The 25,096-nt window shown below is 46.0% G+C and overlaps 2 protein-coding genes across 18 annotated transcripts in view; both read right to left on the bottom strand.

The window, feature by feature from the left end:
* Window positions 1-8,891, bottom strand: part of LOC121469204 (uncharacterized) — a 28,587-nt gene extending 19,696 nt beyond the window's left edge. Inside the window, exon 1 of the mRNA XM_072923983.1 lies at window positions 8,861-8,891. Coding sequence (XP_072780084.1) covers window positions 8,861-8,891 — 31 coding nt within the window. The remainder of the gene's footprint in view (window positions 1-8,860) is intronic.
* LOC105758604 (potassium voltage-gated channel subfamily A member 6-like) lies at window positions 1-25,096 on the bottom strand. Of its 17 annotated transcripts, none has more exons than XM_072923693.1 (7): window positions 21,796-25,096; window positions 18,358-18,444; window positions 17,638-17,722; window positions 16,688-16,857; window positions 12,365-12,519; window positions 8,861-8,985; window positions 1-2,408 (listed from the first exon to the last, which is right to left on the bottom strand). In XM_072923693.1, exon 1 carries the CDS (start codon window positions 24,824-24,826, stop codon window positions 23,270-23,272), a length of 1,557 nt encoding a protein of 518 aa, XP_072779794.1. In that variant the 5' UTR covers window positions 24,827-25,096; the 3' UTR covers window positions 1-2,408; window positions 8,861-8,985; window positions 12,365-12,519; window positions 16,688-16,857; window positions 17,638-17,722; window positions 18,358-18,444; window positions 21,796-23,269. The 17 variants fall into 17 exon arrangements, with proteins under 17 accessions (XP_072779794.1, XP_072779785.1, XP_072779786.1 ...); XM_072923684.1 differs by having other exon boundaries at window positions 18,752-25,096; XM_072923685.1 differs by having other exon boundaries at window positions 16,688-16,878; window positions 18,752-25,096.

The raw sequence follows: 25,096 nt of genomic DNA on the forward strand, positions 1-25,096 counted from the left end.
TTTAAAAAATACTGATTTTATTCATGTCTAGCCTATTCAACAGCGGATCACAACCACAAATATCAAGTTACAAGGTTTCACCAGGTTCTTGCCTGTGCAATGCTGGATTTGAGTCAAGCACATATTACAGCACCACCACTAATGACAATGATTGCTGTTCAAAGCTCACTTGAGTCCCATCTCCCTGGTACACTTCCAAGCCCAATATCCTTTTTTCCCACTGTGTGTGGGATTGTCTGCAGAGAATTTGTGTTCTTGAAGCCTGAATGCAGCAAACACCCTGAAGCACATACCCCAGCTAAAAATTCCCTACACCTCATTTGTTCTTTATTTGAAAGGCTTCAAGTTTTCAGAGAAACAAGCAAACAGAAAGGCTCCCACCATCAACAATTTCTCAGAAATATTGGACCTGAGCTGTATAAATCAGGTCCAGTAAGGGAGCTGGAATTACTCATCTCTGACCTGCTCTGCAAATTCCAGCTGTTTTCCTTGGAATGATGCATCAGAGCAAGGTTTCACACCAAAAGCAAAGCACCTCTGTATCATGCCTGCTGATGGTGTCAGCACACAGTATGGCCCAAGGTGTCTGCCCCATGGATTTCCCCAGGGTATTCACACTTTTCCAAAGGTAGCCAGCACCTACGCTGACTCTGAAAACAATTGCCCTTGCAAGAAGGGTCCATGGCAGCTCGGGTCAGCCACAGGGGCTTGACACACAGATCAGGATAAAGGGACTTGGAGGATTCCCACAGCTGGCCTGCACTGACAGATAGAGCAAGTCCCTTGGGATTGTGAATTTTGCCTCCCAAGGACTGCAGGCTCACATCCACACCCAGGACTATTCAGAAGAGCTGCAGCAAGAGCAGACATCTGGCAGCTCAGGGTTTCTCTAAGCCCAGTCCTACAAGCCTGTGGGAGCCACAGGTAGCCAGGAAGTTCCTGAGAGATCCAGACCCTCAGCCAGCAGCACAAAGTTCCAGAGCTGCCAAATCAGAGAGAACTGCCTTCCACCTCTTTTCCCTCACACACTGATGCTGAAAACGGCCAGACAGGCTAAAAGTCACTCAGGGAGATATAGAGGGTATTACTGATAAAGAGTTCTAGGGAAGCTGGATGCCCAGCATCCATCAAACTACCTTCTGGAAATCCCAGCTGTCGCATTTCACTCCACTTTTCCCTTTAACTCAGGCTTTCCCCTTCCAGAATCAATTCTTCCTCCCCACTCTCTCCCACTCCCTGTGCAGATAGCTGGCAACACACACAAGCTGGATCCACATGTGGTCACTGAAATTTGGCTGCACAGCTGACCTTTGCTGCTGCCAAAGGGAGGGAATTCCAGGCCAGAGCACTCCTCTCTGCCCTTCACTTTTCAGAGCTAATTGGCTTTTCTATCCCTTTCAGCACAGCACAGCATGGCCTCGTGGAGCTTGAAAAGCAGCAGTGGTTTTTATCACCATGGTGCAACGGGAGAAGACTTCAGAGCATTTTCTGGGAACGCCACGTACAGTTATATTACAATTGCAGAATTTTCTGGCTTTTGTGTCTCCTAAGTCACACAATGGACTACAAACAGTGCTATTTCAGTGAAACTCTCTACAACCACTGAAAGTAAGTCACTAACTCTGTTAGAGCAGGCAATGGACTCACATGTTCACAAAAACTGACTACAGATGCTAAAGCCAGACACTTTGTAGGTAAATGAGAAACACCTCTGGGTTGGGCCCATCCCTCAGGCAGCAGGTTTTTTGCATGAAAAGGATGATTACTACTTGCAGGGCTATATGAAACATTTACCTTTTTATCCAAGTTATGAAAGCATAGCTTTGAAAAGCACAGTAATCCCAAGGCCAAAAAACAGGCAGACAAATGGACAGATTTAAGCCACTCATTTGGTTTTCTTGGAGACAGCTTTTTGCTCTTCCAAGGGCTGACCTTATGCATTTGCCAGGACTGGATGCTCCACTTGAAAAAAAAAAAAAAAAAAAAAAAAAGCTTAAAGGAAATTTCAACAGCAGACTCTTCTGGAGGTGTCCTCTGTCAATCTCCAGCTTCTCACAGGACTTGGTGCTTGTCTGGGGCTTTTGAGGAACAGCTCATAAATTGCTGCTATTCAGCGGCTGGCAGTTGAATCCTGCTTTATTTAGTTTTTGGAATCTTGTAGTGGATTCTCCCTGCTTCCTTCCTCCAGTCCCTGCTCACATTTAGTTTCAGTTTCCTGGAGCTAAGAGTGTCGACCCCTTTAAAAGCAGCAGCAGCAAGAAAACCACAGAGCAAGGAAAACAGTGTCCTGACCATAAAGGTTGCACCCTCTGCATAGAGAGAAACTCCACCAACTTTTCAGGAAGAAGATGCAACAAACTCTTTTGCAGCATCCTGACATGACAGCCTTGCAGCATACAGAATCCAGCCTAGCAAGGAAAAAATAAAAAAAAGTGTTGTGTTAAAAAAAAAAAATGCACAAGAAAAAGGTGCTATTTTACATGGATCACAGTAAAGCCACAACAATCTAAGGTTTCATTTCTTCATGAGAATATTTGAAGTCTAAATTTGAAATGGTCTAAATTTGAAATCTGTTGTCAACTGCACCTGGCTAAAATGGAAAGGGCTACATTTCTTTGCTTACCTTGATGCCTACTGGGATCTGCTTTAGGGCCAATTTTTCCTTGAAGCTCCTGGGAATTACACACCTGTCTTCTTGCATGAGATGAAATATATTTATTAGAAGGTTGCAAAATGTGTTAGGATGCATTGCAGTGCTGTGCTCTTCAAGGACAGAGGCACAAAGTCTGATTCTTACCGTAGCTGGGACTTTGGGGATTCCCAAAGCCATTTTCATGGCATCTAATTTTAGGTCCTTTTAAGATAGATTTGTAATGACAATTTGGTTTATAGCCCCTCCCTCTGTTCCAGGGGCAGGAAAATCTATCAAAGCAATTAATGGATTTAAAATTTTTATTTTATTTTATTTTTTTAGATCTGAAACAATTTATGAGACAGCAGAACAAAAAAAAAGTTGGGTCTGCAAGAACTTTTCTTCCTTTAGGGACTTCTCCATTGTCACATGTCTGTGCAGTCCATTTCAGCTGCATCTGTGCTGGTGACTCATAAAACCTAAAGGGCTAATAATAAGTTATTAAAAGTATCAGCAGTCCCCCACAACAAAAGAAGGAGAAAGAAAAAAATGACTGGAATAAATGAAGGACTGCACCCTGCGGAAGGGATCCACACTGGAGCAGATCAAGAAGAACTGCAGCCCATGGGAAACACTCACACTGGAGAAGTTCCTGGAGGACTGAGGACTGACTTCCATGGGAAGAACCCCCCACTGGAGCAGAGGAAGAGTGTGAGAAGTCTGTGATGATATTTTGTCTCCCCTGTGGAGCTGAGGATGGAGAGTGCCAGAGTGGCTTTGAGGGGCACCTGGTACCCAGCCAGGGTTAACCCACCACAGCTACATGGATGGGATGTGATCTTAAATTCACCATTTCAGGACTCCTGAGTGCTAAACACAACTCTGAGGTCCAGACTTAATTGTGTGAGCAGGGCTAGCAATGAGCTTAAAGAAGTTCAGCTGGTGCCTGACAAAATGCTGAGCAGCTCAAGCCTTGCACTGCAAGGAGTTTGCACAGTTTATGTTTTTACCCAGCATTTTCCACCACAATTCCCTTTCCCACTCAGTGCAGGGGTCTGAAAGCAGCTTTTTCCACGATGAAAACCATACACTTTCCAGTCCCGAGCTCCCACAGCTCTTGCTACTGCTTGGCAGTGACTCAAGTAGCCAGAAAAAGAAAAAGAACAGGCTGTAAAAAGTGTGGCAGTGAGAAAGCTCTGGGCCAGAAGGTTGCTTGTCAGATTGCCAAAGCCCAAAGGAGGAGAAAGAAGTGGGAGAAATATCAGAGATAGGAGAAGCCTACAAAGCGAACAAGATTTGTCAAGAGTTCTGCCTAGGTTCTGAAATGATAAAATATCAGCAGCACAAAAAATATATGAATATGCATCCTTACATAAATATAAATATACACCAGCACATTTGCATCTGCTCTTTAAAAAGTTTTCTAAGAGAAAGGAAAGCCAGGTCTACCAACAAAATGCACAACTTGCTTGCTATGAGTTCACCACAGCTGTGAGCAATCTCTGCTTTCCAGGCTAAATATGTGCTGATCTTCAAAGCAAAATTCCCTCAGTGAGTTTTGGTTCATGTCATTTTTTTTTTTTTCTGTGGATTTATATGTTGGAGAAGAGAGTTTTCACTTCAGGGATTACAGAGGATAGAAAAATTGAGATGCTGAGGCCAGCTCATGGTTTTCAAGAGATTCAGAGCAGCAGTAATTGCATCCCAGTGATTGATTGGAGTTTGGTAAAGCAGAGACCCCATCAGACAATCCAAAGGCAGAAAGATATGTCTGCAGCAGCTGCATGAATGGAACCTATGACAAATGCCTGGATTTCCCAGCAGTGTGAGCAATCACAGTGGTGGTTTGGTCTGATTCTTGTTCTAGTTTTACATTTATGTGTATGACATGGATCTTCCCCAAAGGTAGTAGAGATGTTCCACTGGGAAAGAGGAGAGGATGAGACTCTAAATAGTCAATATTTGATGTCTAGGATCTCCTTTTATCCATTGTGTATATTAAAAAATCAAAAAGATGCTTAGAAATTGTAAAATATACTCTCTTACAGCTTGTTTCTGACCTGCAGGGAGATGATTCCTGCTCCTTTATGGTTTGTAAATTCATTTAGGAAAACTCTCTGGCAGCAAATGTGACTCCTCTTGAACTGGAAGTGCTGCATGTTTAAGGTTTGTAACGTTACCTCCCTGTTCAAAGCAAGGCTTATGCAAAAGAACCATGGTCCCAGTAAATAAAAAGCTAATGAATTTTATAAACAGGTTTTTGAGTTGAGCATGAAAAATCTTGAATTACCTGTAAATCGAAAAGCCAAAGTCTAAATTTTTCTGGCCAACCTTTCATTGGGTGTTCTAGAAACAAAGCAGCTGCAGGGATCAAACACTGCAGCCTTAAGCAGATCTCTGCAAACAGCTTAGAAAGTATATCTGAGCAGTTTTATTCAGTTACAGCAGAACAAACAATCATTCAACACTACAAATATTGGGAAAAACCCAACCAGTTGTGGCCAGCAAACTTCACATTCTAAATCTGTCCACTAAGCCGGGGTTTAGCCAGCACAGCACAGCAGAGACTGGCAAGAAATCATCCTATATCTAAATTTATAGCAGTGCTGGAAAGCACCATCCAAATAATGGTTACTTTCACTCACACAGAGAAACCAACAGGAAAGGTTTGCACTGGGCCAGAAGAGTGGCAGGTGGACCAAAGGAGATTTTTCTATCTCTATAACTCTATAAATACAAAAGTAATAAAGCACCTAAAAGGAATGGGCATGAAGACAGATGTGAAGCATAAGAAAAACAAAATACCAAAGTACTCCTTGCCTATGACTTACTCATTACTCAGTTATTTAGTTACTTTTAAATGCTATTTAAAGTACAAAACTAAACCAAGAACTTCCCACGTGGTGAATGACATTGGACGCTCAGCTTGAAGTCTAAAGGGGCTGAGTTCCAGAAAGCAGAATGAAGGTCTTGTACACAAACAAAACCTGCTACACTGCTGTCATTTTTTACAAGGTGGGCCTCATTTATGTGTAGAGAATTGCAGGGGGTTAATTTTGGGCACCCACTTCTCTATCCTTTATTGTCCTTAATTTTGAGAGCCTGATAACCGATGCCTCAATTAATAATAAATAGCTCAACACTCCTCAGTGAAGTTTTCTGATACCAGAGATGTGAAAAATTGGACTATGCTCTGGAATGGGGTCTAAACTCACCTGGGCAATTTTTTAACCCCATTTCAGACACCTTCTACATTTATGAATTGAAAACATGGAATAACATTCATGTTTAAAACCAAACTTCTGCCTCCTGCTTCCATGCAAGGTCTTGGAATCCCCCTCAGTGGTAAGAGATGCAATCCCATTCAGGCTGTACATGCAAGCAACAAGATCTACAGACAGAAGTAACTTGTAGTGAGTTAACTGAGAATAATTTCAGCCTTTGGATGTCCCTGGGTATGGCAAAAATGTGGGAAAAGTTACTTCAAGTGGATGTAACTCCACTGAAGCAAATTTTACTGACTTTCATTAGGACAGACCCCTGTGGCAGCCAGGTTATCCCACTGTGCAGAGATAAGAGAGAGGTGATTAAACAGATCCACTGTGTTTATAGTTCCCATATTAAAGCAGAGATGCAGAAAAAAGCAGCAGGATTGTGAAGTGAGCATCTCTGCTCCCAGCGAGAGGATGAACTCCTTTGCAGCTTCTCTGCTGCAAAGGACACATCAAATCAGCTGGCAGAAGTAAGTGCAAAGATCCAGCACAGCCTCATGTGAGATTGCTTGCTTTAGCTCGACTGAGCAAATCAAAATGTTCAAGGAAATTCCCAACACTGCACCATCCTTCCTCAAATTAAACCCCCAGTTTAACCCCCCCATATGCAGCTCACACTTCCCTCCCTGGGAGCCATCTGGGATTGCCTTGAGGAATCCTGACTTTGAACACATGCTGTGTTCAATTCTGACATTAAAAGGACATTGTTGGGTTTAATGACATTGTGCAAAGACTACACTGACTTGTTCCAGAAAATGCACCATGTGGCAAGTCCCACATCCATTCCCTAAATGTGACCCGAGCCTAAGTGCTTGTCCTCAGCTGCCACCAAAGCAGCCCCTTCAAAGCTTAACACTATAGAGATAAAAACCACAGAGAATGTTGAGTTTCTGTACATAAAAGGAAATGGATTAATAAATGCTGGGGCAGACAGAGCTGCTCATGTGAGCGGAGCCTTCATGGCTGGGCTGCTTTTGGCTCGGGGTACAGTTAATTTCCTTCCCAGGGGCTGTGTTTTGGGTTTGTGCTGAACACGGGCTTGATAATACAGGGATAATTTTGGTTGTGCTGGCACAGACCCAAATGGTTTTCCTGCTGCCACGCTGGCAAGGGGGCTGGGGGTGCCTGGCAGGAGACACAGCTGGGACAGGTGACCCCAAGTGACATTCCAAACCTTATGGCATCATCATCATCAGTGTATAACGTGGGGGGAAGCAGATGGAAAGGGATGGATGTTCAGGGTGATGGTGTTTGTCACCTCTAGGTGTGTTGGGACCCTGCTCTCCTGGGGATGAGCACCAGCCTGCCCATGGCAAGCAGGGAATTAATTCTTTGGTTTGCTTTGCTTGTGTGCACTGCTCTTCCTTTCCCTACAAAACTGCCCTTATCCCAACCCAGGGGTTTTCTAGGTTTTACCCTTCCCATTCTCTCCGGTATCCTGCCTGTGGGGAGTGAAGGAGCATCCACCAGGCACCAGTGAAGGTGTCCCTTGTCTCATCCCTCCCTGGCCCACAGGATGGCACTGCGACACTCCACAAACTCCTCCCGGGCTCTCGGGGCTGTTTCCTGACAGTATTTTTCCCAAAGTCAGATTTTTTTCCCACTGCAATTCAAATTTCCTTAGAATTTCAGGCTTTTCGGAATTCGATAGAATTCCACAGAATCTCCCGTGCCGGTGCATGTCCTTGCCCAGAAAGATCACTTCTCTTTCTGTGGGCATTTTGCTGGAATAAACAACAGTGATCTTTGCCCCAGAAAAGGCTCCATTGGAAGCTACACACCAACCCTGCAGAAAAACTGGGTTTTTTGCTGCTGAGAAATTATCTTCAGTAAACCCTGAGATTAATTGATAACAAGGAAGGGTCTGGAGAGTCAGTTCTGTGAGCAGCCCCTGGTGAGCTGGGGGGGGCTCAGCCTGGAGAAAAGGAGGCTCAGGCGGCCCTTCTGGCTCAGCACAGCTCCTGACAGGAGGGGACAGCCGGGGGGATCGGGCTCTGCTCCCAGGAAACAAGGGACAAAGTGAGAAGAAATGGCTTCCAGGTGTGCCAGGGGAGGGTCAGGTTGGACATCAGAAGGAAATTCTCCCTGGAAGGTGTGGTCAGGCTTTGGAAGGAGCTGTCCAGGGAGGGGGTGTGATCTCCATCCCCAGAGGTGCCCAGGGAATGACTGGACGTGGCACTCAGTGACATGGTCTGGGGACACGGTGGGGATCAGACAGCTGGACTTGATGATCTTGGGGGTCTTTCCCAACCTTGATTACTCTCTGATTCTATGACCAGCTATTGTTTCCACTATACTTCAAAGCACTGCACAAAACCAAATTCACTTCGCAATCTTGCTATTTACCACACCACCATTTGCATTTTACTGAAGATCACTGCAAAAAACCTTGCAGCCTGGGGAGCCTACAGCTTTCCAGCACTGACCACCACACCTTCACAAGCAGGGACACACCTGGCACATGAGCTCCTGTTCAGGTGCTACAGCACCCACACAGCTTCCCAGTCCTTTCCCATTTATGGGTCAAAGATGTAGCCAAACCACCAACGTGAAAATTTGGGCTGCGCAGATTTTGAAGTCTTCTTGTCGGTGCTGGAGGAGCCTGTGACACAGGGCTTAGGTTTTTCCCTAGGCTCACAAAGTATCCCTTCAAGAGAAATATTTTGGGAGAACTGCAGAGTCAATGACTCTAAATTAAAATTCAACAAGATACGCTTGCCCTTATTAAAATTTTTGGAAAGGACCACAAAGGTCAATGTTTTCAGCTTAAAGTGGCTGAGAAGATGAAGCAACCAGAGCTCTACTCCTCTTGAATCCAACCCTCCTTATCAGCTGTAACCTCATTGCTAGCCCTTATTAAATCCTCATCTTTCTTCACTTCTGTTTGAAATGCCTTTTTGAAATATCCCAAGGGAACCAGCACACAAAATCCCACCAAAACAAACCCTGAACATACCTTTCTCTTCCTTCTTCTTCTCCCACTTCATATATTGAGCCACAAGGTCTGGAATATCCCTCTGTGTCGGAATCTGAGGTATTGATGATTCTGAGATTGTAGAAAGTCTCTGTCTGTCAGCCCCCCTGCCAAAGAAGAAGCCATAATTCACCTGTGCTGGTTTCAAGGTTGTTTATTCTGTTTATCTCTAACATGTTCTGCTGCCCTGCCGCAGCTCTGTCCTGCAGGGCAGCGTGTGGGGCTCTGCCCTCAGTGGGATGTTACAAACATTAAATACCAGAAACTACCTGTGCTATATTTACAATAATGTGCCAATATCTGTCACCTACGTTGAACAGTGTGTCCCCAGCCTAAACCAATAGAAAAATGCCAACACCACAGTGAAACATGGAGGGCATGAAGAAGAAGAAAAAGGACAAGACCCAATTTCCTCCATCTTGTCCCCTTTGAACCCCTAATCTAGAATCCTAAAATTTTACTTTTGCACCCGTGACACACTTAACACTGAAGACACAGCAGTGAGGTTTCCAGTCATTGACAGAAAGCATGGAAAGGGATGTAGGGGCACAGGGAAATAGTCAGAGAATCACAGAATGACTTGGATTGAAAGAGATCCTAAAGATCATTTGGTTCCAACCCCCCTTCCATGGGCAGGGACACTTTCCACTAGCCCATCTTGCTCAGAGATACATCCAGCCTGGCCTTGGACACTGCCAGTGATGGGGCAGCCACAGCTACTCTGGGCAACCTGTGCCAGGGCCTCAGCACCCTCACAGTGAAGATTTTCTTCCTAAAATAAAATTATCAATGGCAGCAACATTAGTGAAGCAAGTAAAGAGGGTCAACAACCCATTTATCCTGTTTCCACCTGTGAAAATAATAATATCCTTTACAGAAGTACAACCATGTGAAATCAGGAACAGATCAGAGAAGCTCCTTGAAGATCTCAGAGTAAGCAGCTGCCCCAGCTGCACATTTAGGTTCAATCCCCATCCCTGGAAGTATCCAAGGCCAGGCTGGACGGGGTTCTGAACATCCTGGTCTAGTGGAAGGCGTCTCTCCCCTGGTAGAGGCACTGGAATGAGATCATCTTGAAGGTCTCTTCCAGCCCAAGCCATTCTGTAATTCTATGATTCTAATTTCCCAGGGCTGTCTCACACCATTTGCTTGTGATTCCCTGCAGGTAAAAAATGGCCACTTGCATCATATGAAGACAAATGAGTGTACCTAAAAATTTATCCCAACTGGATGCTGAAGAGATAAAAATGTTATTTCTCTTCCAGAGTCAGAGGAATTGAAGTACAGGAAAAGTGAAATGTTAGCTCCATCCCAGATCCTGACCCAGAATGTGCCCGTGAGCATCACACAGTCCACAACCCAGCATGGTGCTGTGGCACATCTGACAGTCAGAACTCAAAAAACATTCAAATGGGAATTTTCCCATTTCAATGTGGTTTGAGTTCTGACTGTCAGATGTTACACTTCAAAACATTGAATTTTCAAGAAAAACAGGCATTGCTTCCCAATGATACAGTAAATAGACCCCAAAAAAACCCCTAAATGATAAAAAGGCTTCTAAAGTACCCTGTACCATGCTGCCTAATTGGCATCAGAAGAAAAATATGCTGATGTATGAATACCAGCTGAGAATTTGGCTCCATTTGCCTGAAACCAAGTGTCTGTATCAGCAGGGATGTTAAAACATTTCAGCCATCAAAAAAAAAAATTTTTTCATGCATTATGGTGGACACAAAGACATGGGATGACTCCCTCTCCAAAAACATAAGGGTTTTGTAAGACTCATGCATTGTTTGTAAGACTCCAGCACCTAAATGTGCTGTAGGACAGGAAGGAATTTGCAAGAGGATTCATCTGGGCCTTTTTACATATGCTTGCTTCTGAATCACCAATATATGACTAAATATAAACCATGAAGAGCTGTAATTGCTATTCTACATACCCTCATATCCCTCTGAAATACCATAAGGGAAGAAAAACTACCAAATAGTTTGGGAGGATTAGTTCCTAACAATGCCAGTGAATATCTGCAAAAAAAAAAAAAAAAACAAACCAAAAAAAACCCAACCAAACAAACAAAACAAACAAACAAACAAAAAAAACCCAAAAAACCCCCCCCCATGTTGCCAGATTGTGCAAAGTGCAGATTTGACTGCTCAGTACCAGTCCTTCATGCTTGGAGAGTTGACACAAACCTCTGAAAGAGGTGGTGAACTCCTTCCACCTCCAGTATATTTTTCTTCTGCTGTTTTAACACCTTAGTCCCTGGGGGAAACTCAGGGGGTAGAAGAGAAGAACTTGTTTCAATTCCCTTCTTCTAAACTAGCTGTGAAAAGTGATGTCAGCCTCTTTATCTCCATGGAGCGAGCATTCCAGGAGCTTTCAATATTACCTTGCAGTTAAGTCAGCTCTGGCCTTTGTCAGACAGAAATATTCTTGCACACTTTTAATTATCTACAAGGGAAGATAATTTTAAACCTGCAAGGGAAGGGGAGTCATAATCAAGGGGCTGCTCTGAGTGTTTTGTGCCTGAGCCTGGAAAACAGGGATCAGATCAGCCAAGCCCAACAAGGTAACAGCAGGTCTTGTCAGCATTTGGGTATTCCATGAGTCCCATGCACAGGGACAAACATTTTCCTGTGTTTTTTTCATCCTCACTGCCCATCTGTTTGTTACTGCTGTTGTGACAGCAGCACAACACCGTGTCCTGAGGGAGGAGAAGTCTCCAGCTGTGCCTGACATTATCCAGGTGCCAGGGAGAAGATGAGGAATACTCAGAAAGATCTCCCTGTCTAAAAGGTTTAGGGAAAAGAAGGAAACCAATGGCTTTATACTGTCCCATCTTATTGCTGAGGCACTGAGATGTGAGGGACAATCATCTCCCTTCCTAAGCAGTCTCTTAACTATCAAAAAAGCCCACACAACCTCTTTTGATGCAATTACAAGCAGAAATGCCAGGGCCAGAACTACCAGTGGGTGTTTTTTTTTCTACACAGTTTCCATGACTGGAGATGGAGGATAGAGAGGAAAGCTGCATCAGCCTCCAGAACCCCTCCCAGCTGCAGCTGGCTCGATCAATATGTATTCAGACATCTTCTATGGGGATGCTGATTAGTGGTTACTGTGCAAGGAACTCCCAACTCATCTCCTCTGAAATCCCCTTAGCTAAGTGTTAGTGGCAACTCACAAATCTGCACAGGTTTGGTTGATTTTTTTTTTCTTTTTTAAATCAAGAAAAAAGTAAGGGAACAGTCCTCTGCAGATAGCACTTTTTCCTTCCATTCTCAATTCATCCAGAAAATTTTAGTAAAAAACTTAAGCTTTTTGTAGATTTTTAAATTTTTTTGTTTTCTTATCACATAATCCTGGTGTAAAAAGATCCAGCTGAGTGGGAACAGGAGGAGTTCACAATTCAGAATGACATGTTCTAACAAGTCAGACAGCACTGGAAAAGCATCTTGGTCTCATCAAAAAAAACTTTCTCACCTGGGCAGGTGCTGCAGCTGCAGAAAAGAACAATTGGCTTGGCTCAGCCATAGCCAAAGCACTGGAACATCCCTTCTGTCACTGGGAATACATGCTGTAATTACCAATGAGTTTTGGGCTGTCATTCCACCTCTTCTGGAGCATTTCAGTATCACCTAGATGAATTCAAGGAAGTATTGGAGCTGACACTGGCCACACTGGTAATGAACAGGAACAACCAACACCTACCACTACACTGCTAAAAAAAAGAGTTTATTAAAAATAAACTCCCTTAAACCAAGGATTTACCCTTCCTTCCAAAAGGAAAAAAACTCCACAAACCCTAAATCCATGTAATATATTTCATTCCAGATCAAAGTTAGAAAGAAAAACCAAACCAAACAGCAAACAAACAAAAAAACACAAAAAAAACCAACAGAAGCTAAATAAAACCAAAGAAAACAGAAAAATTTTGTATTTTGCCTTGTTTACATGCATTTTCTTAAAAAAAAAGCAAAAAAAATTAGAATATTAAAAAAGAGATGGTGCATGTTACAAAATTTTCCAAACATGCCTTTTGTAAAGAGTACCAAAATGAACTAAAATGAAACTGCTTTCCCAAAGATTGCTGATTTTGAGGAAGGGGAATATTGCTGATTTTCAGGAAAATACATCCTAGAGAAATGTTTGCAGTCCACTGTTGAAAACCACAGCATATAATCAAATACCAGACTAATGCAGCAGTGAATACTCTCCAAAATATTTCTGGAAGTCACTTCCAAGGACAGACCACAAAGATCATTTGCTTTGTCATAAGCATGAAAGGCCATAGTCTACAGTTCTCAAAGGAATGTGCCAGACAGAGCTATTTCTGACATGCTAAAATGTGAGAATAATTCAGAGCCTGAGAACTACACCCTGATAAGGGTCCCTTCCAGTTTGGGCTATTCCATAATTCTGGTAGTAAACTGAGATCAGAAATAAATGCACCCTTGTGTTCATGGTTCAAATCAAACTCCTTGGCTTACTCAGTATTTCTTACAACTCCTTTCTAATGTGGCTTGTTGCCATGACTCAAATGATGCCAAGTGCTTGGGACAGGTTCTTAAGACACCTTAGGGGCCACCAGATTTGTGTGCACCATCCTGCCTACGCCACTGATAGAGCACAAGTGGTGTCCACATCCACAGGCTTTTGTGATGTGCAAGGATATTCATAACATTTCCATTGCCTGGCTTTTCTTTTATTCCTCATTGAATCACAGAATCATAGAACACCCCGAGTTGGACATGACCTACAAGGATCACCAAGTCCAACTCCTGGTCCTGCCCAGGACACCCCAACAATCCCACCCTGGTCCTGGAGCTCTGGCAGCCTTGGGGCTGTGACCATTCCCTGGGGAGCCTGTTCAGTGCCCAGCACCCTCTGGGGGATGAAACTTTCTCTGATATCCACCCTAACCCTGCCCTGACACAGCTCCAGGTGTTTCCTGGGCCTGTCCCTGGCCACACAGAGCAGAGATCAGAGCTGCCCCTCCTCTTCCCCTTGAGGAATCTGCTGTGAGCTCTGACCTCAGTCTGATCTCCTCCAGCTGAACACACCAAGTGCCCTCAGCTGCTCCTCGTGTGGCTTCACCTCCAGGCCCTTCACCATCTTTCTACTCACATGAGAAAAGCAAAATAGCAGAGCTGGTTGGCCAAAATAGCGATGGAAATGACACGACAATGGTTTCCTCACTGAAGTGAACAAAGAGCATCAACAAGCTCAAGAAAAGCTCCTTCCTGGCACTTCTGTGACACAGCTGGCTGAATAGATGAAGCTCCCACCTCAGTCAATATTTTTGCTGCCTCCTGAGCTTAAGGGAACCTTCACCTCCACGAGGGGAAACAATTTGAGAGAATTAAGATAGGAAATGTGAACTTTTCTTTGTGCAATGTCAGAACAGTGTGTGCAATAGGAAATTCTTCTGCTCCTCTCTTCAGACCAGAGTGGATCGACTGCTCTGACCTCATACCCAACAGTGCTGCTCCCCAAAATTCCCTGACAGGAGGGTGAGCCCAGGTGAGAATCAGCCTCTTCTCCAGGGGAACAAGGGACAGGACAACAGGAAAGGGCCTGAAGTCACATCAGAGAAGGTTCAGGTTGGATATTAAGAAAAAAAATTTACTGAAAGAGTAGTTAAGCATTAGAACAGACTGCTCAAGGAAATGCTGGAGCCACCAGCCCTGGAACTATTCAAAGAATGAGTGGACAGAGCACTTCATGATATGGTTTTCTGGGCATTGTGGTATTCCACTGAAAGCTTGATGATCTTGGAGGTATTTTCCAACCTTAATGATTCTGTGAGCAGCACTGTTTATTTTTACAACAAACCATGGAATCACAGACTGGTTTGGGTTGGAAAGGAACTTAAAGATCTCCTCATTCCAACCCTCCTGCCAGAGGGGCAGGAACACCTTCCACCAGGGCAGGTTGCTAGATAATCTATAATCTATAATCTTTTATCTGATTATCTAGCAGGTTGTTCAAATCAGATAATCTTGCTGAGCTGCAGCAGAGCTGGTTCAAGGCTTTCCCCAGCATTAATTGCAATGCACTGTTCCAATGATTCCAGGGAGCTCATGGGAGTGAGGAATGACCACAGATTCCAGGAAGAAGAAAGGTCAGCAAAGAGCTGGAGAGCTCTGAATAGGGAGAAAGAACTGGACAAGGTGAGCAGCCATTCCAGGTTGACGGGAAGAGCAGTGAACAGAGTTTGGTGGGTTTTTTAAAGGGTGTGAATTTGCTCTCTGCCTCCAGACCAGCTCCTTGAGGGATATGGTATCCCCTGTGCCATTCTACCCCACTCCTAGGACTTCCTTCTCTCTCCTCAGTCCCACAGAGGAAAAAACCTCCCAAGACTCACAGTTCCTCTCCTAGCTCTCCCTCCTACCCACAAACCCCAAGTATTTAATAGTAAAATCACCAGGATTTGGTCTTTTGTAGGTAAACATGCAGTATGGCTAACAGTCTGGAGACACAAGAAATGTGGGAAGATCTTACAGTTTCTCATATTTTTCCTCTCTTTTAGTTATTTTGCCCCCAGTACTTTCTTAACTACAGGTCTTGTCAGCCTTTTGCTGGCCTAGAAAAGTCAGGCTCTTCCAGCTTCCACTAGCAAAGCACTTTCCTTCCACCTGATCATTCTTGCTGCTCTCCTGTGCATCTTGCCTGACCAAATTTAGGTCACCAACAATGCACACAGCATTCCAGATGAGGCCTTGCAGAATTATTATATCCCAGGTGTTACCAAACATGCTTTTCCTGAGATTTTCCAAGACTTGTACCTCGATTTTTATGGCTGCATTATCTGCCAGGCCAGAGCAGGGACACCAAGGGGATCAGAGGGATGGAGCAGCTCTGCTGGGAGGAAAGGCTGAGGGAATTGGGATTGTTCAGCCTGGAGAGGAGAAGGCTTTGGGGTGACCTCACTGTGGCCTTGCAGTGCCTGAAGGGAGCCCACAGGAAAGATGGAGAGAGACTCTTGACATGGGCCTGGGGTGACAGGACAAGGGGGAAAGGCTTCACACTGACAGAGAGCAGGGTTACATTGGATATTGGGAAGAAATTCTTCCCTGTGAGGGTAGTGAGGCCTTGGAACAGGTTTCCTAGAGCAGCTGTGGCTGCCCCATCCCTGGAGATATTCAAGAACAGACTGGATAGGGCTCTGAGCAATCAAGATGTCCCTGCCAATGGCAGGGGGTTGGAACGAGATGGTCTTTAAAGCCCTTCCTAACCCTGGACATTCCATGATTCCACAACTATTCCTTCTACTCACCCTCATCTGTCCCATCTCCAGTGGTATTTTCCCTTATAGCAAACTTTTAAAGGTGATTTTACACAAAGCTCTCTGTCCAGTTTCAGGGAAGGCAGGACTGAGATCAGAAGAGTTAGAGCAGGAAAGTCCCATTTTTTCCAACCTAGTATGCCCTGTAGATGGAACTTTGAAACCAGCAGATGTAGAGCCAACCTACCAGGACTGAAATGATTTTCATAAAGCCCTATCAGCAAAAATGTAGGAGGTGCAGAGCTTGTCTCCACATCTACCTCTGCCACCCTTCTGTTGTTCTAGTACTTGAGAATTGCAACTACATTTCTTCAGCTTAAAAACCTCTGTCTCCTTGGGAAACACATCCAAGCAAGAGGAAGCTAAGATGGAGAGTGGTCAGGAATCCAGAGGCAGCAGCAGGAATTTGGTGACCATGCATGCCCCAGGCCAGGGGGGCTCCTGTTCCAGCCAGGCACGTGAGTGGGGGTGTCAAGGGCACAAGAATGCCAAGCACAGCACAGCAGACTCGCTCCCACCTTATGGCGTGGCAGTGGCACAACTCCCCCAGAGCTCCGGAGCAGAGAGGCAGACAAAGAGACCGTGGTCCAATTCTGCTTTTGCCGGGGATAAATTTGGAGTCACTTCACTGACGTCAGCGGAGTTATTCCAGAATTGCACCAGTGTAAAAGAGGGCAGCATCTGCTTTCTGAAAATGGATGCCATCAAGCTAATTGAAAACAACAGATGCATCAAGGAGCAGCAAGAAGGGATGGTAATGTTCCAGTTTTCTTGTAAAATACCATTTAATTTCCCTCCAGAGAATGTAAGAGAATAAACCAATATGTACTCTAAAAGCCAAACATTTTGTTGGTGTAAAATTGTATATAACCTTTTAGGTGAATGGACCAATGTGCACCTACAGCACTCTAAAGAGATCCAGCCTAGTCATGTGCACTTATAGCCTTCTTCTTTCTGATTCTTCTCTCAGATTCATTTAAATCAGGAGTCATACCATCCACAATCTTAAGGAAAAATTTATCTAGCCTTGGGGAGAGAGTAGAATCGAGGCCGTTCATTTCACTAAATGGTCAATGGCTAGATTTGGTAATTAAATCAATAAATTTGTGAATTATGCCACTTTTGGACTTAGGGTATCCCAAAATTTTATACCACTGAATAAATATTAATTTAGTGAAAATGAATCCAAAGAAGTACTTGCTCAATATTCTTTGTGTGAAGACAAAGGTTTCCCCCAATCCTTATCTCCAATGACTACTCAACATGGCTTCAGTATTTATGGTGACCATGGAAATTGATAAGCACATTCCGTACTGCAAATCCTTTCTTTCCTTTCACTAAGAAGAAGTTTTACACAGCAAAGCTCAATTATTTCTTGGGCTTCATCTTATTAAGTGGTACTACAGACAACCTGGATATTTCCAGTGGTGAGGGTTCATCATTGAATGTTCATAAAACCCACACTGACCTCAGCCATGAGTTTCCCAAAATGTAAAGCCGTGTTATGACATTCCAACTCCTTGTGCCAGCCAACAAGCCCCAGACAGACTTCCCTGCAGCAAGGGAAAACCCATTCAAAGAGGGAAAAGCATGTGGAATTAACATGTACTAAGAGCATCTGCCGCACTGTTTATTAGCACAGTCCCTGTCTGCTTTCCCCAAAAACATTTTTCTGGATTTATCTCCCTGGGTAGGGTCTTGTAGGACCCCAGCCTGAACAAGAAGAGCTCCTTGAAACTGGCAGGCAGTTTCCTCAGGCACTGTCTTTGGTGGCAGCTAAGGACACGCAGCATCTCCTGGTCCCTTTCATCAGGGGATTAAAGTCTTTTCATCCTGCCAGCACCTGCTCCCCTCCTTATGGCTGAAGTAGGCGCCTGCAATTCAGGCATTTTCCTGCAAACCTGCTGATAACATGGCTGCAAATCTCTTCAGGAGGGATCTGCCTCTAGTGCAAGCTTCAAAGAGCCACGATGAAGGGCTCAGGGCTGTACTCGTGGTTACAGCAGCACCAACAGAGATATCTTGTGCTCATAGGGCTGCCATGGAGGGCAGAATCTTCCAATTCCCCGTCAATCTGCCCACACCTTTCCACCACTGAGAAATAAATGCAGAAAATGCTGCTGCTCTTAATTTCTGTCAGTAAAAACTTAAAGTTAAGCTTAGCTCTGCCAAGTTTGGTAGGACTTACTTGGACTCAAGTCAGGTGAGATCTTTTGGGAAAGCTGTGATTGACTCCTGCTGTAATCCGCAGATCTTTCCCTGATGGAAACAGGACCTCAAGAAAAGAACAAACAAAAAGAAGCATTTTATCAAACAGTACACGTGCTTTGATTTGATGCAGAAGATTGAAGTTGGACCCAATATAATCCAAGGTAGTTGTATTAAAAGGAGTTTTGCCAGCTTGAATCAGCAGATGGTGAGGATCTGGCTCATACTATATTTCTGTAGTTTATAATTATCTTTCTTTCTTCACCTAGAACCAGATTCTCCCTTTAGGCTGCAAATCTTAATTAGGAAATATTTCCTCATTAATTTCAAGAAACTCTTGGTCATTAATTTCCCAGAACAGAAAGAAACCTTACCTATTTCTGCAATAGCAGCAGATGCTGGAGCTGCTTGTTCCTTTGCATTTAGGGTTGATGCTGTTCTTTCCATCACCATGTGGAAGACACTTCAGTCCTCACCCTGTCACTTGCTGCCCTGAATTTTCTTTACACTCACTCTTCTTTATCCCATAGAGACCTCTGAATGAGAGGAGCCAGGAGAGAAGATCAAGTCCAGTCACCTTCACCCCCACAGCTGCTGTAGCAGTGAATTTTTATCCACGAAAGCTGGATCAAAAGGCTCAAACAGGAAATTACTCAAAAAACCCAAATTCCAACATTTTCCAAGAAGGAGCAGAACAGGAATTTCATCTTGGAGGTGAGAGCAGGAGCAGGAGTCCAACAATAAAACACCACAGAACAGGTCTTCACACCTTTCATGCTTCCAGTCCTTTGTGTGGATTAAAAAATGGCATCCTCAGTAAAATTCTTCCTTTCCTTCCTTTCTTCCCCACCTCCAAGGAGCTGATTTCTGCCCTGCCTGCTTTGGTGCAAAACATCCTGTGGGAAAACTATCAGGGGAACCAACCATCACAAACCAGCCAGGGGATCAGGAAGGAGCAATAGTATCTTCCACTGCAAAACTATTTCCTAGCGAGATTGCTGCAAGAGGAATTTCTGGGTCTTTAATGTAATGCTTCAGCTTATATGCCTTGCCACCGAGCACCCAGATGACTTTGCATTCACAGGCCAGCTGCCCCTCAGCTCAGATTGTCCTTCACACACTCTCCAGCTCTCTGTGTGCAAGAATGGACAAATAAAATCTCTTCCCATCTCCAGGTTTGCACTCCCTGCTTTCAAAAGCTGGAGATTGCCCACCTGAAGTTGGACACAATATAAGGCGATGGGATCAGCTCTAGTAGGCAAGGAAAACATCTGTAAAGATAAGGTGCTGATACCTGAACACAAAATATCCAAAGAGTGCTTTCGTTTGTAGCCACAATCACAGCATGGAGAGAAACAGTCCGGGAGGTTGTTATGGAAACAGGTCCCTGGAGGTGCCTACTTGGCTTCACAGGGATGTGCTCTACCTTCAGAAGGAAAGATTTGCATTTTGAGCAGCTGGGGGGAGTGCTGAGGGCTGAGAACTTGAGGTAAGGTTTTTGAAAGCATCTCTGTGATTTGGTGGCACGAGACCTCTGGTAAAGTCAATGGGCGCCACTGTGTCATTTCAGTCACGTGAAAAAAAAAATCTGAAGGCTCCTTAAAAAAGGTCAGATTCCACAAGTTCTGTAACATGTAGCATTACTGATGACTCTGGGACTTCACTGCTTTTCAGGAGGTGCTTAGAGAAGGGTTTACATGCCCCAAATGAGTCCCAGGGTTACAGTTTCCATGCTTCTGTTGGTGTTCTGTATTTGGAGTTCTGTATCTCTCAGAGCAAACACAGAAAACCCAGGGAACAAACACCACTCCTGCTTTACTCATTTTCATCTGCACTTCTCAGAAATGATAAATGTGGCTCACAAAAACTGCACAGAGCTGCCTTGCTCACCACAAAATCCCTTCACACCTCGGGTGCGATCAGCGGGCGAGAGATTCCAATACCCACTAGGAACTCACTGCTGCATTCCACCTGGAAACTCACTGCTGGATCCTACCCAAAGGCAGGACACCTCTTTGAAAGAGGATCTGTGTAAGATTGTGCTACCAGTAATCTTTTTTTCTTGCTGGAGTCTCCATGCCCAGCTGTCTGTCGTGCTGGTCAGGAGAACAACCTGTTCTAGGCAGGGCCAACAGGGCCAGGCCCAGGGGGAGAAACGAGCACAGGAATTTTTTTGACGTAGGCTCAGCATGTCTCATGACTCCTCCTGAACTTGTGTTCAACCTGAGTTTTTTATATCTTACTTTGGGGGAACTTTTATCAGCTGATAGACTCAGACATAAAATATCCCCAAACATGGGCATTCTGCTGGAAGAGGGCAACAGCCTCGAAACATCCCTCTTAAATAGCAACAAAAATTTGAAGAACAGTCCCTCTCTTGGATCACAATAAAGATATCATTAAGGTGACCCCGAAACACAGCTACAAATACCACCAAGACTAAGACACACTAAGAACTGAACAACTTTTATACAAAATCAACCACCGTGCCCCTCAGTTCCACTTATTCACCAGGACAATTTACCCACCAGCTGATTACACACACCAAGGGATGCAGAATGTTCCCCAAGGCTCAGACCTTCACAAATTTTTGCCTCAGTCCCATGAAGCAAAGAGAAATTAGGCTTTATTCAGGCAAACCCCTCTGAGCTATGAGCCCTCACCACATCAAACTCGTCTCAGTCTCCCAGACTGAGACAAGTGGCATTTTCCTACTGATTTCAGCAAGAGAGAGAGCAGAGGTTTTAATATAATGGTTGTGTGCTGACCCCAGGGGAGATCCCTGCACACCAAAAACATTTCAGAAGGCAACAGGACTCAGAAGAAATGGAGTAGCTATGATTTGCACAAACAACTTCTACCACATGAGCAGGGCCAGGATGGAGAGGCCACAAGAAAAACACTCTAGGCATGGAGCCATATCTCTAGACAATTGAAAACAGGCACAGTAATGAAGATGCAAACAGATCCTATCTCACAACCAGTTCTATAGCCAGTTTTGACTATATTAAAGGACAGGGCTCTGAGCAACCTGGTCTAGTGGAAAGTGCCCCTCTTTGGAAAGAGGTCATTCCTTAAGGTCCCTTCCAACCCAGGTCATTCTATGATGCTATGCTATAATTCAGCATTCTTAGTCTTACAGCTTGAAAAGCACAATATATACACAAAATCTATTCTCTGTATTTTTGCACCTTGGCATTATGTCTGGTTTATGTATCACACATGTCCCATGCAATACGTAGTACATTTCAATATGCATTTCATACAGTGTGATGCAAGGCATTAATGGCTGCCTTTGCTTCCATACACATGCAGACGTGTGAATGCAGATTAAACACTTAGAGTTCAAACAAGAAGGACTTTTCCTTGCAGGAAAATCTGCCAGTGGAACCTGAAAGCATCCATTTCCCTTTCTCACCTGCTGGCAGAGCTTGAAACATTTTCCAAGTTAGGTGTAAGGCAGAGCTGACTGAAACTAATGAAGTGTTCTGGGAAGCAAAACGTGTATTTGAAGATAGGTATCTCTGGTCCCTTGGCAAACCCGGCACTGCAGGCCAAGCTGTGCATATTTTGCATGGCTGGCACAAACTGCTCTCACAAAAGTGCAAAAACACTGCTGTCCCTCTTCTCCATGGAATACCAGGAACTGGCTAGGCCAGCAACACAGCAAAAGCATCTCTTCAGGGCTCGCTGTTTCTCCCCTCATTCAAAGGGTCTGGAGGACGCTGCTGGCTCTGTGCAGACAGCTTTGGGAAGTTTGTATCCGTGCCAGTCTCAGTTTCAAATGTTGACACGCTCGCCCTGGGGCATTTTGTGCCTGTGACTTGCTAAACCAGCGCAATCCTTGCACAGCACAGGTGCAGAGCTCTCTGCGGTCAGGATTTTCCTGCCATGTCAACAAAACGCCAGCATGCAAACTTCCCTGGGCTACACAAATGCTCAATTAAAAGAAGCAGCAGAGTCAACTGCTCTCACACTCCCGAATACAGAGCTGGGCGTCTGAAGCACAAAGCACATCTCATTAAACGCTATTGTGTGAAGATGAACTCTGCAGATAACAAATGAATTCACTCCAACACGCCTTGCATCAGAAGGCACTTACCACTATGAAGATTAAGTTGGTACTATAAAAGCCAATTGACATCAGGGCACTGGCATAAACAAGGCTGAGATAAGCTCAAAACACAGAGAATCTTCACCAAGCCTGTTGACTGCTTTAAGCCTGTTTTTGATACATGATGTATGGTCGCAAGTAGCAAAGAGCTTTTAGATTTATGCACCTTTTTTTCCTTTTTTTTTGTAACACAAACCAGGAGGATCTTTTAGCATGCCAAGGGTTGCAAAGAAGGCAGGCATCTGCTTGCTGGCTTTCCCCTACAGCTGCAGAGCTCCCTGTGATCCCGGCTGCAGTGTTTCCATTATTCAAAGGCAATGGCATGGCAGGCGTGACTGATCCCACAGCCAAGGGCACCCGCTGGCACAGGGACTGAGGGCACGGCTCCAGCCAGATGTTTGCAGCCCCTTTAACTGTTTGCTCTGCTGAATGCTGCTGTTGAAGTAGTGGCAAGGGCTTCTCTGCTAGTGGAGTTACAAGGCTTGGTTTCAGAGCAAATGTTGGATTAAAGCAGTCATCGAGAGCAGATAAAGAAATGCACAAGGGAGTGGGGATGACAGCTAGCACTCCACGGAATAAAGCAAGAACATTTCTGGCTGCACACAGTAATGAGAAACAGCACATCAGGCCAGAAGAGCCCATTATCACAATCATTCTGTTTACGGTATCACAATTCACAGTCTGGCATGTAAATGCTGAATAGATCCAGCTGCTTGTAGGAAGACAACTGTAACAGCAGCTTGCAGCTCCGTGTCTGGACTCAGGACAATAAAACCCATCACACCTCTGTCAGCATTTTCTTCTCTTTATATCCCTGGTTATTGGGAGGAATGAAGTTGGAATATTTCATGGACTCCAGGTCTTCTGCTTCCAGGAATTCAGATTTGCTGAGGGACTGATTACTGTCCCCCTTCTTGGGCTCAGAGAAGGGTGACTGCTGCTGGCCACAGGTGACGTGGGTGTACTGGCACTGCTCCTCGTGGTCAGTCTCTCGGTGGTAGAAGTAGTTGAAGTTGGACACGATGACGGGAACAGGCAGGGCAATGGTGAGCACACCAGCGATGGCACACAAGGAGCCCACAATCTTGCCACCAATGGTCATGGGATACATGTCCCCATAGCCCACAGTGGTCATGGACACCACAGCCCACCAGAAAGCATCAGGGATGCTGGTGAACAGTGAGTCAGGGTCGTCAGTTTCTGCAAAGTAGACAGCGCTGGAGAAGAGGATCACCCCGATGAAGAGGAAGAAGATGAGGAGGCCCAGCTCCCTCATGCTGGCCTGGAGAGTTTTCCCTAAGATCTGCAGCCCCTTGGAGTGCCTGGAGAGCTTGAAGATCCTGAACACTCTGACCAGGCGGATGACTCTGAGGATGGCCAGGGACATGGCTTGCTGCTGGCCCCCGTTGTTGCTGCTGCTCCCAGGTTGCTGCTTCTGCTGCTGCTGCTGGGCCAGCTCGGTGCCCAGGGTGATGAAGTAGGGGATGATGGCCACGATGTCGATGATGTTCATGATGTTGCGGGAGAACTCGGGCTTGCTGGGGCAGGCGAAAAAGCGCACGAGGAGCTCGAAGGAGAACCAGATGATGCACAGGGTCTCGATGAGGAAGAAGGGGTCTGTGAAGAACGGGCCGGAGCCGGCGGCGGGACGCAGGGGCGGGGGGGTCCCGCTCGGCGGTGGCAGCGGCGGCAGCAGCAGCACCTCGTCCCCGAGCGGCGCAGCGTCCCCGAAGCCAGGCTGGGGGCCCTTGGGCTCCTGGCGGAACTCAGGCAGGGTCTCCAGGCAGAAGATGACGATGGAGATGAGGATGACCAGCACGGAGACGATGGCGATGGCCCGGGCCGGCCCGGAGCTCTCGGGGTACTCAAAGAGCAGCCAGACCTGGCGCTGGAAGTGATGCTGGGGCAGGGGCTTCTCCTCCTCGGGGATGAAGCCCTCGTCCTCCCGGAACGTCTCGATAGCCTCCTGGCCCAGCTGGTAGAAGCGGATCTCCTCCAGGAAGATGTCGAGGGGCACATGGACCGGCCGGCGGAGCCGGCCCCCGGACTGGTAATAGTAGAGGATGGCGTCGAAGCTGGGCCGGTTGCGGTCGAAGAAGTACTCGTTGCGGAGCGGGTCGAAGTAGCGCACCCGGCGGCTGGGGTCCCCCAGCAGCGTGTCGGGGAAGATGGAGAGGGTCCGCAGCTGCGTCTCGAAGCGCAGCCCCGAGATGTTGATCACCAGGCGCTCGCTGCTGCAGCAGCTGCCGCCGCTCCGCTCCTCGCCCGGCGCCTCCGCCTCCGCCTCACCGCCCGCCCGCGGGGCCGCCAGCGCCAGCGGCTCCTCCGCCCGCATCCCGCCCGCTCTGCCCGGCGCTGCCCTTCCTCGCCTGCCCTTCCCTGCCCCTCCGCCTCGCCCCGCTCGCCTTCAGCGCCAGCCGCCCGCCGCCATCCGCCTGTTGCGCCTCGGGGCGGCCGCGCTCGCCCGGCGGCTCCGCGGGGCTCCGGGCGCGGCTCCTCCTCCGGCCGGGGCTCGGGGCACCGCGCCGCCGCCGCGCTCCCCGCGCACACGCAGGGACACACAGCCGCGGAGACACGCGGAGAGGGCGGTGTGCGAGCACACACA

The sequence above is a fragment of the Taeniopygia guttata genome, chromosome 1A, assembly GCF_048771995.1.
Source record: "Taeniopygia guttata chromosome 1A, bTaeGut7.mat, whole genome shotgun sequence".
Taxonomy (NCBI): Eukaryota; Metazoa; Chordata; class Aves; order Passeriformes; family Estrildidae; genus Taeniopygia; species Taeniopygia guttata.

Excerpts from the sequence above, each read along its gene's own strand:
- LOC105758604 (XM_072923695.1), bottom strand. The coding sequence starts at position 24,826 with ATGCGGGCGGAGGAGCCGCTGGCGCTGGCGGCCCCGCGGGCGGGCGGT.